The sequence below is a fragment of the Daktulosphaira vitifoliae genome, unplaced genomic scaffold (assembly GCF_025091365.1).
Source record: "Daktulosphaira vitifoliae isolate Bord-2020 unplaced genomic scaffold, ASM2509136v1 Scaffold_1, whole genome shotgun sequence".
Classification (NCBI taxonomy): domain Eukaryota; kingdom Metazoa; phylum Arthropoda; class Insecta; order Hemiptera; family Phylloxeridae; genus Daktulosphaira; species Daktulosphaira vitifoliae.
Window position 1 is genome coordinate 35,319,651 of NW_026099572.1, and position 19,169 is coordinate 35,338,819.

At 24.5% G+C, this 19,169-nt stretch overlaps 3 protein-coding genes across 6 annotated transcripts in view; 2 read left to right on the forward strand and 1 right to left on the reverse strand.

The window, feature by feature from the left end:
• The window catches only part of LOC126896079 (uncharacterized), a 75,882-nt gene extending 73,625 nt beyond the window's left edge, over window positions 1-2,257 (forward strand). The window contains exons 5-6 of one of the 2 annotated variants that reach the window (XM_050668528.1): window positions 1,249-1,495; window positions 1,887-2,257. In XM_050668528.1, coding sequence (XP_050524485.1) covers window positions 1,249-1,495; window positions 1,887-1,948 — 309 coding nt within the window. In that variant the 3' untranslated portion in view covers window positions 1,949-2,257. The remainder of the gene's footprint in view (window positions 1-1,248; window positions 1,496-1,886) is intronic. The other variant, XM_050668529.1, reaches the window with a different exon arrangement.
• Window positions 1-11,313, reverse strand: part of LOC126896082 (UPF0389 protein GA21628) — a 15,246-nt gene extending 3,933 nt beyond the window's left edge. Inside the window, exons 1-3 of one of the 2 annotated variants that reach the window (XM_050668536.1) lie at window positions 11,012-11,313; window positions 10,782-10,872; window positions 7,888-8,342 (exon numbers count right to left, since the gene is read on the reverse strand). In XM_050668536.1, the coding sequence (XP_050524493.1) occupies window positions 8,126-8,342; window positions 10,782-10,872; window positions 11,012-11,153 (450 nt within the window). In that variant the 5' untranslated portion in view covers window positions 11,154-11,313 and the 3' untranslated portion in view covers window positions 7,888-8,125. Of the gene's footprint in view, window positions 1-7,887; window positions 8,343-10,781; window positions 10,873-11,011 lie in introns of those variants that run through there. The other variant, XM_050668535.1, reaches the window with a different exon arrangement.
• The window catches only part of LOC126896080 (methionine aminopeptidase 1), an 18,389-nt gene extending 551 nt beyond the window's left edge, over window positions 1-17,838 (forward strand). Inside the window, exons 1-9 of one of the 2 annotated variants that reach the window (XM_050668531.1) lie at window positions 11,429-11,691; window positions 12,551-12,602; window positions 12,670-12,738; window positions 13,053-13,228; window positions 14,171-14,393; window positions 15,088-15,219; window positions 15,288-15,431; window positions 15,486-15,551; window positions 15,617-15,988. In XM_050668531.1, the coding sequence (XP_050524488.1) occupies window positions 11,575-11,691; window positions 12,551-12,602; window positions 12,670-12,738; window positions 13,053-13,228; window positions 14,171-14,393; window positions 15,088-15,219; window positions 15,288-15,431; window positions 15,486-15,551; window positions 15,617-15,786 (1,149 nt within the window). In that variant the 5' untranslated portion in view covers window positions 11,429-11,574 and the 3' untranslated portion in view covers window positions 15,787-15,988. Of the gene's footprint in view, window positions 1-11,428; window positions 11,692-12,550; window positions 12,603-12,669; window positions 12,739-13,052; window positions 13,229-14,170; window positions 14,394-15,087; window positions 15,220-15,287; window positions 15,432-15,485; window positions 15,552-15,616; window positions 15,989-17,466 lie in introns of those variants that run through there. The other variant, XM_050668532.1, reaches the window with a different exon arrangement.
• Window positions 17,839-19,169: the final 1,331 nt, after the last annotated feature.

Below are 19,169 nucleotides of genomic sequence, written 5' to 3' on the forward strand. Positions count from 1 at the left end.
CGTTAATGTTACGTGGTTCGTAAACAATCATACGGTAATTTTTTATCAGTAAATCATTAAACATAGTTATTTTTATGCAAACCATATCGAGAAAAATACACCATAGTATTATTTCTCAATTAATTTGCAAAATTTTGAAAGATAATAAGTATAATTAGAAAATTATAATCTTGAGTCATTATAGATTAAAATTATAACGTAGAGATGATTTTGTAGAAAATTACTTGTAAGTTTATCCAAAATATTTGTGGAAAATCGGATTAATGTAAATTTACTAAAATTTTATATTATAACTTCTATCAAGATTAAGGGGAAGCGAACGCCCTGGAATTCACAAGCTTAAGGACTCATCCCAACATTTATTAGTGTAGTCATGATTAGNCATCCCAACATTTATTAGTGTAGTCATGATTAGTGTCAGCATTTTTTTTTTGTTCATCACTTTTTTTTATGATGGCCATATTTTCAATAAGGGAGCCATCTTAAGGTACCACCCGGATCCATATAGATCTTAATCAGGTCCTGCCTTCTATGAGTAATAAAATATGGAAAAATCTACACACACGTTTTTTAAAATTCTAGTATAAAAGTAAAATATATTTCATCCTAAACAAAATATTATACAGAATGTTCAGTAAGTAAGGAAACAAGTAAATTGTTACAAACAATGAGAAAAATAGAAACCCGTTTCCTTACTTACTGAACACTCTATATATATATATATATTAAAAAATATATTCATTAACTATAGCTATGAACATATATAAAAATAAATTTTCATCTGTTTAAAAATAATTTAATGATAAGAGTTATATTTGTATTAACAAGTAACTCCATAGTGGTCACCAAAAAGAAAAATGTATACATACCAAAATTATAAATATTTTTAATGAGTTTTTCAATAAATATTTCTGTATACATTTTATAACGTTGAATTAAATTGTTACATTCTCTTGTTATTATTATTTGATTATTTTAAGTAAAATGAGGTTTTTAATATTTAGTTTACCAATCTATAATCCCATAAAATTTCAGTTCACATTGTATTTTATTTTAAAAAAATTATCTAAAAAATATTGAGACTTTTTCTGAAGTAAATGCTCTCTAGTATTACATTTTTTATATGTTCAAATTGATGAAAAGTATGGAACCAAATTTTTTTTATTTCGTAAACAGCAAAAAAATAATAAACTCACAGTTTCATCGCAATTAATTAACACTGTATTAATATATTTCGATTTTGAATAGGCTGATTCTATACGAACAGTGCATATAAAAACAGTAATTGAATATCTACCAGATGATTTAGTAATAACTAGATCATACCTTCACACAACAGCGGACCCAATGATTTTTTCGACCGGACGAATTAAAATCAGATGCCAAACAACTCAATTTGATTTGTATAAGTCGTGGTCTGACATTGAACTAATTGACAATGCACCGCCTAAATTAGCACAAGTTATTGGACCGAGTTCATCGCCACGAGCAAAAAGTAATTATGTAGCTTATTTGTATAAACTGTATAATATATAATATATAGTATAACAATTAATTATTTACTTATAATTATGTGTAGCTATACACTTCAGTTTATTTTATATTTATTTATTATTAAGTTTAAACATTTTTGAATCAACCTAATAGTTTTATTGATGTACAGTGACTCAACTAGGGGATACTATAGCAGCTCAAAAAATAAAAAAATAATATTTACTGTTACATAAAAATATCATTTATGGTGGAGAAATAATCAACTTTCATTGAATAGAACTCCCAAAATTGCTATTCTAGTTGCGCTACTGTTGCTGTATTAAAAATATAATTTATATATCTATATATATAAAGTGATTACATTCAACATTTTTAAAATGTTTTTTTTTTAGACTCAGTCAACAAAATACAGAGTTATGTATTTTTAACATTAGTGATGATATTATTAACGTAAGAAATGGTAGCTGTGAATGACTTCGTACTTTATATTCATGAATCAAAAAAGAAAATCTGTTATTTAACAGCAATTTTCAACGTGTAACTAAAAGTTTAGCTTGTTGTTATAGATATACAAGAGTTAAGAATTACTTATAAAAATAATATGATTGCTGTTGAAACAACCTAGATAATATATGATTACTTTATTGTTTTTTTAAATTTGAATTGTTTTTAAAATGTTCTTTATATTTGTTGAATGTAAATTATTGTTAAGAATACCATAAGAATTAGTAAGTGCTATTAAATATAAAGTTAACTACTTTTATTTCATTTTTATAAAATAATTTCTTTATTCATGTGGCTTCCTAAGGTAAGAGATTTAGAGTAATTAATTTTTGATATGATAAAATGGCGACGAAATAGTTTTAATAAATATAACTATTATTTTTTATATTCAGTTTACAACGAAATTGTTTGGGTTTGTATTGAATACTTTATAACATAAGTTCACGACGTAGACACAAGTCTATTTTTTCTGAGAAAATAAAATGTATTTGAAGTCTTTGTATACTTCAGTTTTCTGTATTATAATCGTGATTGGCAGTGTAATAACAAGTTATGCTTCGCACGTGCTTGATTGTTAGTATCTTGAGTTTATAGAATATTCCTATTTACTTAATCACACTACTGCGATTAAAATTTGACACCTCCTAAGATGATTGTTTTAGATTCAACTCAAAGATACACCCCCATAAATTTCATTACGTCTTCTAATTATTTTATAGATTACAAAAATGTTGTCTATCTTATGTGTTAAATTTATGAATAGTTGCTAAACTATGCTCTTAAAGATTATTAATACATATGATAGATGTAAAAGTAAAAGATTTTCCAGTAAAATATTTAGCAGAAACTTGTAAAGTAAGCGTCAGAATTATTTATCTATTCACTCAGTACCTCATTAGTTTAGTGTGCGCATATGTAAGTCGACAGAATTTCCGGGTTTACTTAAACACAATATAATATTTACGTTAAGGCGAACACAAAATTGGTTAACAGTTAGACAGCCAGTTAATCATTTTCAAAATCTTGGTTCCATTTTTAAAAGTATGACACAGATTTTATTTTATACAGTGTGATTCGTCAACTATATTTCACACAATGTCCTCAAATACATATAATAAAATTATGTTATTATTACTTTTACTCTTCAGAAGTTATGAGTGTCCTACAAACTTAAACCAACAAAAGTAATATAGCTCCTTATTCCCCTTAAAATTTTATCATTTTTAGATTTTTAAATCAAAACATACCTACGTATTTAATTGGCTTATAAATACAAAAATGACTAGTCCATAGCAACTTTTGAATGAGTATTTTTAAGTTATTAAAACACTTTAATAAAAAGATTGGAGGTAAAGAGCAAGTCTGTTTATTTTTAACTTTAGGTATTTATGGACCACACTATTCCTACCGCCACTGGTATAAAAATGCTAATAACTTCAAAAATTTGGTTCAAAAGTCAACCAATCATTTTATTAATGAGATAATTTTCTTATTTATAAACAAGTTAAACATGCATATTTACATTTAAAAAACTAAAAATAATACAATTTCAAGAATTTTGTTATATATTATTTCTATTGATTTAAGTGTGTAGGACACATGACTTCTGAAAAAAAAAACTGTATTTATCTTATACTATTCAGGATACTGTAAGGTATGGTTAACGGTCACCCTGTATAATCTCATATATGCCGTAGAATTGTTTTTCTCCATCTAATCTTTTATATGTCGAACGATTTTTTAAACCTCTTATATAAATCCTTGTAGCTTTGTATCACGTATTATTCTTTTTCAATTTTCCACATTCAAATGTGAATATTAAAAATGTAAAATGTACTTGTTCAGTAAAAATAAAATCTATTGTCTGTTTTTCAGTAATTTAACAAAACTAAAGTATTTAATTAGTAATAAAAATGTTTATTTAAAAATATCTTAACTTTCCACAATATTTTAGATATTTACTGTTAACTTTAACAAAAAATTTACTCTAATTAAAACAATTTGTTTAAATTTAAATATGATACCTAAGAAATAAAATTACTCGGGTTAGACGTTTTTAAGACTTAAATATATTATAGTGTTGTTGCAGTTTGTAACGGTGTATTTCATACTATGGTTAGAATCAATATTATCGTTACTTATCGACCGGTCGTGTTATATTTTACACAGGTGTCTACAACGATCCTTTTTCGTGTGACCGACTGCAACACATTCAGTTTTATCAATGTCGGAGAAATATTTAAATTTAAAATGCAAATTCGAAACGATTTGCTACTAATATGCTTAATACATTCACAAATTCGTTGTTGGTTTGAATTACACATCTGTTTTCAACGAAAACAATTTCATTATTCATAATTTAAATAATATCTAAATGTTTCGGTTTTGATATCAATTCGAATTGCAGGTCAAGATGGAGGAGGCAAACCCTGGTGCCTTACGAGCTTAAAAGACCTATCACAAATGTTATTAACCTTCATAATTAATAACATACGGTTTTTCTGTTTATTTTTCCTCGTCGCCTTTTTATGGTTGCGATATAGACCCATACAAGGATTTTAAACCGGGCCTGTTGACATTCAATCAGAATTTTGTAGAATTTTAATTTGTAAGCAAGTTTTTGATAAATTATTTGTCGTTGGCAATTGATGATTAAATTTATAAGCTATCTGTCGCATCATTCAACAACAAAAAAGTCTATAGTATTTTATACTTAATCCTAGTTAATAAATATATGCCATAAAAAAAATTAAAAAACAGGTAGTTTGACTTTTATTTAAATAATTATTATTTCTAAAAATGAAGTCACAAACTTGTATTTATTCTTAAAATTTGTATAAATTATTCTTTTTTGATGTTGCAGACGATTATTATGGTATTCGTCAATTTATTTTATAACTAATTGTGATAATATCTCGAAATATAAATATTCTTAAGTAAACCAAATATACATAAGACGATTTATCCTAAATTTAATTGGTGTTTTTAGTTTAGTAAAAATATACTCAACAATTTATTCATATATAGCGGTTGATGAATATTTTGAGGTTTCAACTTTTTATAGGAAATAATTTATAGTATTAACACTTCTGTATTTAAATTCATTGAAAACATCTAACAAATTTTACAGTATTTCGGAAGAGTTTCTATTACTAATAGTTTCTGGGATGTTTATGGTCAGTCGCGTCATAATCGTGGTTTCATCAGCAATTTTCTTTTTCGATTTTATCAGATTTTTATAGTCTGTCTTGGTTTATTTACTTCAAGTTCTTTATTTTTATATGTTTTCAACCCTCGACCGATATAGATTTATTTTGTTAGAACTTAGACAACCGCGTTAACCACTAACTTTAAATTGCTCTTAAACACATAGATAGAGGTAAAATTAATATTATCTCCTTTACAATCTATATGTTCATAACAGGCGTCGTCTGGCATAGATATCTTACAATGATACAATAAAAATCAANTATATGTTCATAACAGGCGTCGTCTGGCATAGATATCTTCCAATGATACAATAAAAATCAGAACTTGGTTATTAGTCGATTTAAAATTAAATAGAAGACTCTAAAACCGAAAAATTGTTTCAACTCGATTAAATTTAATTGTAGAAAAAAATAATCTATTGTAAAATGATTAACTATAATGCTTATGCATTACAATGAAAATCATAAACGCGTAGTACTAACTAAATTCATTGCTACTATTTAATGATTTGAATTAAATATTTATATTTAACTATTTTCACAAGGTCCTCAAGAGCCCATACATTCCACCCAATTAATTGCGCTTCACATCCTTCGCGTTGGTATTAGTTCTATAACAATTTAAAACTTGAATGTGTTCAATTTTCATTATCCAGTAACCGAAAGTCATTAAGATCACACTTTTATCAATTATTTATCATAATTCACTATCTTGTTTGTATAAAAACTATAGACATAAATTGCGAAGAGTTAAGAAGTTAAATCTTCCTACAAACTTTTGCTGTAGACACGAAACAAATTTAGAAAATTATATCTATCACTTATGTAAAATATTTTTTAATATTGAGAAACAGTTAAGCACCAAATTTGTTTTTCAATTTATGCTTACAGTGATGTAACTAAGGTATGGTAAGTAGGGTAATTGTCCTCTCAACCTCATTTGTTTTTTGCTTATGGATATTTTTTACTATGAAATGATTACAAATAATAAATTGTATTTTTTTTTAATCACACAAAAAATTAATTATGTTAAAAAATAATTTTTTCATGCAACCCTAACATCTGATTTTTGATTGCAAATATTTAAATTATTATGGTTAGACAAGTTTATGATAGTCAGAAATACTGACCTCGGTATAGAATTCTTAATAGTTAATTGATAACTTTAATCTCATTTAAACAAAAATTTAATTCAATAAATCATGGTACAATGTATGCATCAAATATAATGTTGTTTTTATTATATTTTTGTTGAAAAATAAAAGTTTTAATCAATTTTTTGAATTTTATTTGCTATGAAATACTTCTTATGGACATATTATGTTTATACATTATTGAAAAAATATAATACCCATAGATTATTGTTAATTTTAATAATAAAATAATTCTTATTGTAATTTATTTTATTTTATTTTTATATTACTTTCTTAATTATTTTTGATGAAATAAAAGAATATTTACTTGATTTTTAAAGTTTAAGGGTAAAAAATAATTGCTACCATATTTTATTATTCAAATTTTGTATAGTTACTAAAATATATATCATATTTAACTATAAGCAACTATCTTAGGATTTTGTCTTGAAGTAAACATTAAGTTAAAGTTGAGAAGAGATATACATAAAAAATTTGTTTACACCTCCTCCAAAATACATCTTTATCATATTATATTGTTTATATTCATTATGCCAATATTTTAATGAAATCATAGCTTAAATGTTAAAATTAATTAGTTCTTAGGATAATGGTATTATACTGTAGGCCATGAGAGAACGAAACTTAATGGATAAATAAATAGGTAAATTGATAGGCTCAAATATTACCTATTAGTCACTCATGATTTTTTTAAAGCCCCCAGTATAAACATGGCCAATTCTGCAGTCTTTGGTAATATTCAAATTTAATATGACTTTTTTTAGGTTCTGAAAAGGTCTTAGTTTCCTTAAAATATCCTAGTTCAAGAATAAAAAACTAGTACAATCAGAATTAAGTGCATTGAAGTAATGGTATTATTTAGATTATAACATATTATAAATCAAATCTACCAAAAATTATATGATTATTCATAAAGGTAAAGTACCTGTTATGTTTTTCTTTTTATAGTCTTATATAACATTCAACAAGCTATATTTTGAAATAATCTAGAGTGAAACCAGTATTTTGTAACAAGACAAGAACAAAATCTTTCAATTTTATTGAATATTGCATGATATACCCAAAATATTCATAAACCCGACTCAGATAGTTTATCTTTTTTGTCTTATTGTATAGTATAATAACATTAATTTGACATAGGTTCAGAAAAATCAGGTATTTTGGAAATTTTGTATGATTTTGAAGCCTCCATAGTATAATAATTAATGATTAGTTAAAAAAAAAAAATGTTTGACAATTAAAATATCTTAAGAACTATCAATAATAATGACTCAATTATCTTTCCGGTTTTCTAAGAATTATTTCAAGTGATAACTAAAAATATCAACCCTGTTTCATGACAACAATAATTTTTTGGTACATTTCTCTTCACTACGGGGATTGAGGGAAATTTTTCAAAGTTACTGATAACTTCAAATAAATATGCTTAAATTTATCTGAATAATGATTGGTATGTTTTTGATTCCCTTCCAGTGGCGTAGCAAAAGATTTTTTAGAATGGATAAAAATATTCTACATCAACCTAATATTGTAACTACCAGAATGTATTTACAAGTTTATTTACAATGCAAATCATAATTCTAAATTACAAATAAATGATCTTCAGTTTTTACACAATTATTGTTAAAGTTTTAGATAATTATTTTTGAAAAAAAAAAAACTACACAAGGTACTAAAACTTAATTTTGATTGACTAATAAATAAAATATTAACTAATAAATTATGATTATTTTTTTGTTTAAATCTGGTAATAAAATGTATAATCTATTTTCCAAAAACTCCAATATTTTTTATCTCCTCTTCATCACCCTTAGTATATCTTTTATGCCATTCTAGATTTCTATCTGAAATTGTTTCTCCACGTTCCCGAGCTCGTTTTCCACTTACAATCATAGCAACACATCCAACAAGTACTAAGAGCATTGTAATATTGGCAACTTTAATTCTTATAATAGATCTTACTTTACTCCATGTTTCCAGTCTATAAAAAACAATTTTATTTTTTATTTGATAATTAAAATTTAGTTAGATAAAATCTAATTATACAAGAAAATTTTTTTTTTTGGTAAAGATCAATAAAAATATAATATTTTAGAATATTGAAAAAAATAAAACAATTCTTTTAAATATTTTAGCAGTTTTTAGATTACAAAAATAAAGAAAGTTTAAAGATTTTAAATAATAGTCTTAACTATTGTAAATTATAAAAAAATATTAATAAGACAATTCATTAATAGTAAATTATTTTAGAAAAATTTGTAGAAACATACCTAAGTTAATAAAAAAAAATTACAATTTCATTTAACAGATTAGTGTATCACAAAAATTGAAAGATTAAATAATTTTCTTGTAATTAAAAAGTGTAAACAACATGTAAATGATATTAATTGATAAACTTATTTATAAAAACTGACAGTAATAAGAGTGAAATTATTTTAAACAATGACTAAGGACTAACAACTGGCCATGGAGCAAGAGGGAATTATTTTTTGGTAATGCATTCCCAATTGTCTTTTGAGCAATGAGAGTTACTATGAATGGAATAATCTGTTTTGTATAATTTTGATTTTCACTCTTTTTTTTGTTCGTAATTTCTTTATTTTTATTATTATTAATATTAACGATTAATTTTTTTTTTACAGAAATCAATTGACAAACTTGTAGAATGGTCAAAAAAGTCAGGTTTTAATTTTTCTTCATTGAAATTATTGAATTTTCTAAAACATCAAATAATAAGGAGTTAAACTATAAATGAATCAAACTCCCATAAAGAAAAAAAAACAATTAAAATTCTCGGAATAATCTTAGACACAATTCTTTCTTGGGTCGACCATATTAATCAGTTAAAAAATTCTATTAATCCTCTTTTAAACTTAATCAAAGTGCTATTTCACACAACATGGGGATCCAAAACAAATTCACTCATACAAATATACAAATCTTTAATATTATGAAAATTAGACTATGGAGCGTATATATGGGAATATAAAAAAATAAGTGATAGGAAAACTGGATGTGTGGTACACATCCAGTTTTCAATCCTAGCATTCGATTAGCCATGGGTGCATACCGATAGAGTCCTATTCCTAGTTTATTGAACCTGGCAGGAATACCTCCCCTCAACCAAAGGAGATATCAAATGGCACTTAAATATGAGACAAAACTTGCTACAACTATTGCAACATTTAATTTCAAACCTGAAGTTAAGAGTATTACATTGCTACTTGAGAAATACAATCTTACAATTTCGAACATTATTCCTGTTAGTATGTCTACTATACCTCCCTGGATTCAACAAATCAACATCATTATAGAACTAGTATTAGATAAAAAAGATTCAACTAACAAAAAAAAACATTAAAATAAAATTATGTACAAATTCTTCATAGCATGGATTGCTTATATAGAAGAAGATAAAGGAGAAAATATATATACTGACACGTCCAAAAACTAAAACGGAGTAGGAGCAGCAGTAATCTGGAATAATACTAACAAAGTGTTCTAACTCCCTAGTACATGTTCAATCTTTACAGCAGAATCATGTGCAATACTTCAAGCCATTAACTTAATAATAGAGTCATAAATACCTAAAGCAATTATTTTTTTAGACTCTCTTAGGGTAATAAATAAAATTAAAAATACATGCGACACGAATGATATAAATGTCAAAGTACAAAATAGTTTTCAATATGCCAATGAAAATGGATGTTATATTCAATTATGCTGGATCCCAGGTCATTCAAATATTAAAGAAAATGAACTAGTAAATCAAGCAGCAAAGAATACAATAACATACCCATCAGCAATAACAGTCACACATATATTACCCATAGTTATCTTATGACCAAAAAAGACCCTCCAAACTATGAATCCTGTAATACATGACTTACAATTAAACACATAATGTCAGAACGCATCAATTTCATGGAAAGCAGAAGACAGGCTGGATTACCAAAAATATTTTAGAGTTTCTTGGACTAGTAACTAAAGTAATTGAAGCCACTCTAAAATTTATAAGAATGTCTGAATTGCAAACCAAAATATAAAATACAAATCCCGTTAAATTTATCGTAATAATTCATGTATTAAATATTAGTAATAAATTGTAAAATACCAAAACTGTAATTGTTTACCCAATGGCCTATGTTGCCGCGGGTATGTATAAAAAAAAAAAAATTTCTTTATTTGGAGCAATACAAATTTTTTTTAAAGGCTTTTACAATTTTTGTACCTCTCAGTATACATCTAACTCTGACAACAGGAAAGAAATGAAACTATGAGCTACTGAATTTTAGTAAAATATATATTAACAAAAAAATTAATTACATGTTATTTGACTACCTTTGCACTTAAATATGAGAATATCATTAGAAAAACTTAATAAATAATTTTTTAATTAATTTATTAATTAAAAGTTTACGGAATTTTATCAGGTATCTCTTTCACAGATGGATATTTCTTTGCCCAAACACATAGAATTTTCTTAGACTTGGTGAGTGGATAACTTGCTTCTATTAACACATTTATTGATTAATAAACATTCTTTATTATATTTTTATAATACTATAAATTTTGTTTTAAATAAAAGTTGAATTTAGATATGTAATATTTCCATAATTTACTAATATAAAATCAAACATGTTAATTTACTAGTTTCAAAAGAAGCTTGTTCGCTTGGAGTGGTAGAATTATTAGGACTTGAGGTCACAGAGTTGTTTAAAGATGAATATCTTCTTGTAATGCTATTTAATCCGTACACGACATTCCTTCCAAGTCCAAAAAATAAAGTCATTTTTTACAATTGTTTTGCACGTATTGGTTACTAAGTAATTATTCAATACAAGTTAAGGATATAATTTTTAGAGAACAAAGAACATAAAAATTAAACGTTGCTTTCACTTTTCAATAATTCATAAAATTATCAACATTAAATTACTCCTTAGATAACAATTAGTATATATCTAGAGATAATCGAACTATGAACTATTTGAAAGTAGTCAGCTGGTATTATGTAAACAGGTAACTAATAATATCGCTGAGATAAAACTTATCATTTATTAAAACCCAAACATTCTGTACATATTGCTTCTATTTTGAAATAGTGTGCCCTATTAAATAATTGAAAATATGGTTTTATAGTTATTAATTTTTAAACTATAATATTTTAAAATTCACTTATATTTTTTGGAGACAAAAATCTGTTTCTAGTCGAAATGTCAGAATTAATGGCTAATCGAACATGTGAAACTGCAGGCTGTAATGCTCAAGCAAATTTGCAATGCCCCACGTGCATTAAACTTGGAATTTCTGGATCTTACTTCTGTAATCAAGTTAGTTGTTTCATAAATATAAAAATTATTAAAAATAATTATACTCTTTCACCTTAAAATTATTTTTATTTTCATCTCTTGTAGTACAAAAAAATTTATTTTTTCATTTTCTAGTTTAATAAAGATAATAAATTATATTTTTTTATAAAATATAGATAATTAAAACTAATATATATTAAATTTTACTTTTATAATATTCTAATTATTGAATAAATAAAACATATTGCCATATAATTATATTATTATAATTATAATTTAAATAAACATTTGTTGTTGATTGGACAAAATTATAATATAAAAGCTACACTTAATTAAAAAAAAATTAAGATAAAATGTATTAATTTTTTTTTTAATAATTTTTATTCAAGATATTACTTATAGTAAATAATTGTTATATTTTACTTATAAAATAAATTTGCTTATATCATTATTAGCAAAATGCTATTGGGGCATTACAATCAAAATATCAGTTGACAAGTACTATCATAATTTTTATGAATTTTATTTAGTACTCTAAAAAAATACTGGTATGAGAAAAAATGATTTATTTTTCAGGAGATCACTCTTACATTTTTATTGCTTTTTAGTGTTAATATTGATTGAAAATGTTGAAATACTATAAAATGATATCCAAAATTAATATGTCTATAAATATGTAAAATATTATTGGTTTACAAGAAATATAAACTTTTCTATTTTTATTCTATATTTTTATATTCCATAAATCATTTTCTAATATAGTTAAAAACAAACAAAATATTAAAATGTTTTTAAATTAATTACTAAATAATTTGAGGAATAAATAATAATTTTTATTTGTATTTATTTTATTTGTTCTTATTCTTATTTTTCTTTTTAGCAATGTTTCAAAAATAGTTGGCCAACTCACAAAATTCTTCATAAAGTAGCACGTAAGTTATTTTAGGCAATTTCAAAATGAAGTTGTTAGAAATTTAATAAAAAATAAATAATTTTCAGAGGGTAAATCTGGTGTTACAAATGGTACAGATGAAGTTTTTAATCCATGGCCTGACTATACATTTACAGGTAATATATTTTATTTAGTGATGTCTAATATTACATTTTTAAAGTTATAAAAAAATATTTAACACAAAATAATATATTTTTTCTCATTTTATTTTAATAAAATTTGATTAATTTTCATACGTAAGTATGTTTCCTAACTATTTGATTCGTTACTCTTGTTCTATACTTGAAATTGATAGAGAGTACCTTTAATTAATAAACACATGTTAAGTACTTAAAAACTATGCACAGTAAAAATAAGTTTGTGTACAATTTAGTATTAAGAAAATTACTAAGAATTAGCAGCATTAATTACATTAGAAGATTTATTCTAGGTAGTTTACGTCCTTATAAAACATCTTCACCGCGAACTGTTCCTGATCATATACCAAGACCTGATTATGCTGATCATCCAGAGGGTATTCCTATTAGTGAACAACAGGTTAAACTTGCTTCTCATATTAAAGTATTAAATGATGAAGAAATAGAAGAAATGAGAGTTGCTTGTAAGGTAATAACAAATCATTAGCTAGTAATTAATATTTTTAAGTTTAAGTTAATATTTTCCTATTAATTACATTTGAAAAAAGTCATTTATAATATTTTATATTAATAAATCAAGAAATATGAATAACATTTGAAAAGTTTAAGCAGAGTTTGATATGCCAATATAATAACATGATGTTTTGTTTAGAATTAAATATACCTCAAAATATATATAACTTATAATATCCTATTTATTGTAATTACATACAATTAATACTTGTTTTTGCCTTATCAAAAAACTTAATTGTATAGCTTTTGCTCTATTAATTTTTTGTTTATTAAGTATATTATTTATTAAATAAGTATATAACAAGTTAAATACACATTGTGTTGGTGTCAATCTCTACATCCAACCATCTTTGAATTAATTATCATTTATCCTCTGAACTTGTTGTTCCATTTCTACAAACTCATCTTTCAAAATAATAACAGTAGTAATAAAAAATATATAATTATTGAGTTATAATAATACTATGTATTGAAACTTTTTAAATTAAAAACATGTTAAATATAATATTATTATTATTCCAAAAGCTAATTATATTACTTAATCATGACAACTTAGAAAAAAAAACTTTTACGTATTAGGTAAATTTCATCCAATTTATTATTTATATTTGTTTTTGTTGAATAGGCTATTTAATTACTAATAAAACATTTAATTTTTATTAACAACCTAATCCTTTTTTAATAATTTTTCCTGTAAAACATTAATTGAATTCATTTATTTTTTTATTTAATAATGATTTTTAGATATGAATAATTTATACTTAAAATATTAGCTTAAATTTTGAATTCATTATAAAATTCAATTTAAATTATATTTTGTCTAATTTGTTAGTAGCTTATCACAAAATTTGTTATTGATGTTAAAATAACTATGCATTTTAATTAATCAATTTTGTAGCTTGGCCGTGAAGTTTTAGATGAAGTTGCTTCTATTATTGGAATTGGGGTTTTAACTGATGAAATAGATAGAATTGTTCATGAAGCGTGTGTTGTACGTGAATGTTATCCATCACCACTGAATTATTATAAATATCCAAAGTCATGTTGTACTTCTGTTAATGAAGTTATTTGCCATGGAATACCGGATATGAGACCTCTAGCTGATGGTGATATTTGCAATGGTTGGTTTTAAGTTAAAAATTTTCATACTTACTAGTCATTTTTTTTTACTTTTTGTTTTATTTAATTTGAGTAATACAAATGAATTTATTAACGGTGAAATATTTTTATATTCATCCCTTATGTCTACATCTTCAAAGAATATTTTATTTTACTCTTTACTAATAAAAATATAACTTGAAGCAGAGCTAAGGAATCACTTCATTATTTTTTTCAATCAATTGTGCAGATTACCACACAGTTTTCTAACAAATTTGAATCTAAATTTTTTTTATCATTATTTAAAAAATTGTAGAAACCTGATATAGTAAAATTAAGGGTTTAATTTTGGCTTTAAAGGTTTGAAATTTTCAATTCTGAAATATTGCTTTAAATGCTTCATGACATTTTCCATTGAAGTTTTTAAAAATAATTTTTTTTTTTTTTACAATAGAAATATAGAATTAAAATGTCTTAACTGTATTTATTATTTGACATGACATGTATTAAATAAATTAATTTTTTAATGAAATAATACATTAATAGGTTTAATATTTATTAAATGATTATAGAATAAACTTAATATTTATTTATCAATGAGTAACATAATGAAATAATAGTCCATTAAAATTATTCATTAATCCTTTTATAATGAATAACTATTATAAAAGTTCTACATAAATCATGATTGCTTATAATATAACATTATTATTATAGTTGATGTCACTGTTTATCATCGTGGTTATCATGGTGATTTAAATGATACATTTCTAATTGGAAATGTATCTAAGACAGCAGAAAAACTAGTCAATGTTACTTGGGAATGCTTAGAAAAGGCTATAAATGCAGGTAACATATAAGGTTAAATTTTGAGTGTTCAAATTTATGATTAATGTAATTCTTTTTTTACCAAATAGTTCAGCCAGGAGAAAAATATAGGGAACTTGGAAATATTATACAAAAACATGCTCAAGCTAATGGATTTTCAGTAGTAAAAAGCTATTGTGGTCATGGAATACATCAACTATTTCATACCTCTCCAGGAGTTCCTCATTATGCCAGTAATTTTTGTCTATAATAGTTATGTATTTTTTCAAAAACAATCTTTTTTTTAGAAAACAAAGCTGTTGGTGTAATGAAACCTGGTCATACATTTACAATAGAACCTATGATTTCACAGGGTAATTTAGATAATATAATAATTTTTTCTACTTAAAATATAACAATAATTATATTTTTATTTTAGGTAGTTGGAGGGATAAGTGTTGGCCAGACAATTGGACAGCTGTTACAGTAGATGGACAACTATCAGCTCAGTTTGAAGAAACTTTGCTAGTAACTGATACTGGCGTGGAAGTATTAACCAAACGATTAGCAAATAATGGACAGCCATATTTTTTGGATAAAAAATTATAGTGCAGGATAATATTTTAAATTAATATGATAATGCTGTTGACAAATATCTATTGAGTGTGAAATAATAATATATTTAATGATTTTCAAAAATATATTGTATTTTATAGGTCATAGAATATATATTAAAACAACATAATTATTATTTTGTTGATGTTAATTTTGTTTCAATGATAAAAAAAAAAATACATGATTAAATATTTAATTTCTTGTAATTTTTATTACTTTTAAGAGAAGTTGAAGATAATTAAGGACAGATAGTAAAGTACTACCTGGTTTAAATCTATAGGAGTAGAAAAAGTTGTTTCTCTGCTACTCTGGACTTGTCCAGTTCCAAATATTGACCCAGTATAAAATAATACTCAATTGAGAAAACCCCAATTTACTTTGTATTTATTAAGAGAGATTATTATGCTTTTATAATATGTAAAAGATTGTAACTATATCTTTAATAATGTACTCTTATTTCATTTTTGTTGAATAAGAATCCATTTTAGCTTCGATGCGAAGCTGAGAAGGTATTGGTTTTACTAAGATGTGTTTTTTTTTTGTGTCTGTTACCACTTTTTCTCAGCTCTCACCGAACCGATTTCTTTCAATGATACGTCAAAAGATCACAAATCGTATCTAGTCGAAGACGTTACCCTCAAAAATTGAAAAAAATTCCCTCGTTCCTCGTAAATGGGGGAAACCTCCAAAAAAATTACAAATTTAAAAATGGCTAATTTTCGAAATTTTTTCAATTTTTTTTACTAAAAACTGCTATAACTTTTTTAAAATTGAACATATCAATATATTTTTTTTTTATATAGATGCATAATATCATTACCTTTCATTTGGTAAATTTTTTTTTATATCTGACCCTATAACTCTCCACAGGGGGGAATTTAAAATGACAACTTTTTTACAATAAATTAATTTTTTCAACTTAACTTTTGAAAATGTTCCGGAAGGTCTGACACTTTTATATATATCTTAAATTAAAGCTAATGTAATATGCTTTATCATGAAAAAAAAAAATTTCGGACTTTATCTTATCTTCATGGTGAAAATGGCTACCGAATGCTATTTTTGTGTGAAAATTTTCGATTTTGTATTTTCCATTTTTAACTTTATTATGCTATAACTTTTTGAAAAATGTATGAATCATTACAATTTTTTTATGAGAAGTAGTATTTATATAGATCTTTCATTCGACATACTGTTTTTTTAAATCGGACCATTTCCCTAAATACAGGGGGGATTCAAAACATAAAAATGCATATAGAAAGTAGAACTTTTTCAACGTAACTTTTGAAAGTGTTCCGGAAGGTCTGACACTTTTATATATATCTTAAATTAAAGCTAATGTAATATACTTTATAATGGTAAAAAAAAATTTCGGACTTTATTTTATCTTCATGGTGAAAACAGACATTAAACTTAATAAAAAAAATACGATTTTTGTAAAAAAATTCTTTTTTATATTTTTAACTTTATAATGCTATAACTTTTTGAAAAATGTATGGATATGCAATATAATTCTTTTTCTTGTAGATGCTTGATGTCTTTACCTATCATTTGGTATATTTTTTTTATAAATCTGACTTTTTACCTGCCTACAGGGGGGGANCACAGGGTAATTTAGATAATATAATAATTTTTTCTACTTAAAATATAACAATAATTATATTTTTATTTTAGGTAGTTGGAGGGATAAGTGTTGGCCAGACAATTGGACAGCTGTTACAGTAGATGGACAACTATCAGCTCAGTTTGAAGAAACTTTGCTAGTAACTGATACTGGCGTGGAAGTATTAACCAAACGATTAGCAAATAATGGACAGCCATATTTTTTGGATAAAAAATTATAGTGCAGGATAATATTTTAAATTAATATGATAATGCTGTTGACAAATATCTATTGAGTGTGAAATAATAATATATTTAATGATTTTCAAAAATATATTGTATTTTATAGGTCATAGAATATATATTAAAACAACATAATTATTATTTTGTTGATGTTAATTTTGTTTCAATGCTAAAAAAAAAAATATACGATTAAATATTTAATTTCTTATAATTTTTATTACTTTTAAGAGAAGCTGAAGATAATTAAGGACAGATAGTAAAGTACTACCTGGTTTAAATGTATAGGAGTAGAAAAAGGTGTTTCTCTGCTACTCTGGACTTGTCCAGTTCCAATTATTGACCCAGTATAAAATAATACTCAATTGAGAAAACCCCAATTTACTTTGTATTTATTACAAATATTTTTATAGAGAGATTATTATACTTTTATAATATGTAAAAGATTCTAACTATAACTTTAATAATGCACTCTTATTTCATTTTTGTTGAATAAAAATCCATTTTTTTTTTTTTGAGAAAGAAATTGAAAAATACTCGAAGTCCAAATTAGATAAAAAAAAAACCCCAAGTCCCAAACAGTGAGAATCCTTGNTTTTTTTTTGAGAAAGAAATTGAAAAATACTCGAAGTCCAAATTAGATAAAAAAAAAACCCCAAGTCCCAAACAGTGAGAATCCTTGAATAGTGACGCAGATTTTGTGTATTTTTATATTATCAAAAGAACTGATTTTAATAGGAAAAAATAGGTTTTTATAGTCAGATGAGGACCTAAATCACACTAAGAGTCGCTACAATACCTAATATGATCTTAGAAGCTGTATATCTTAATTGTTAAATTCAACTGGCTGGACTTAATTGAGAATCCACATGTAAGCATTACTTTAAATCTGTATAATAACCAGATTTAATTCCCTAGTTAACTGGTTATTTTGTGTTTTAATGAATGGAACACCTTTTGATGATTATGTAAATTCATAATATGTGACATACATGTATAAAAGATAACATTCTAATATTATAAGTGATTAAATAATATTATATATATGAATTAAAATTAAATATATTAAATATTCCATTTTTATTTCATTATTTTTTTAACGAATATTAAACAACAATTTCAAATTTACATCATAAAGTAAGTTTTATTTGGCACTAGGAAAACTGGCATAATTACTGGAGCTGAAGCACCTCTAATTGTAGCACAGCTATGTGTAAATTAGGTTAATTAAAAAAATTTTGTTTTTTTATAAATCAAGAGTCCACTATAGAAAAAAGTAGTCAGTCAAATTTGAGTTTTTTTAATCGACCCTAAAATATTATTTAAGAGCTTTTTTATTCCCAATTAAATAATATGGAAAATACAATTTAAATTTAAATTTGTAACTAATTTAAAATGTTCAAATTATTATGAAATTATTCTTATAAAAATACCAACTACTTCAGGGAATAAATATTTTTTATATAAGTATATACAGAATGATTATTTTCATATTAGCTACTCGATTTCTTTTAAAATAATAAGAAAATTGTCAT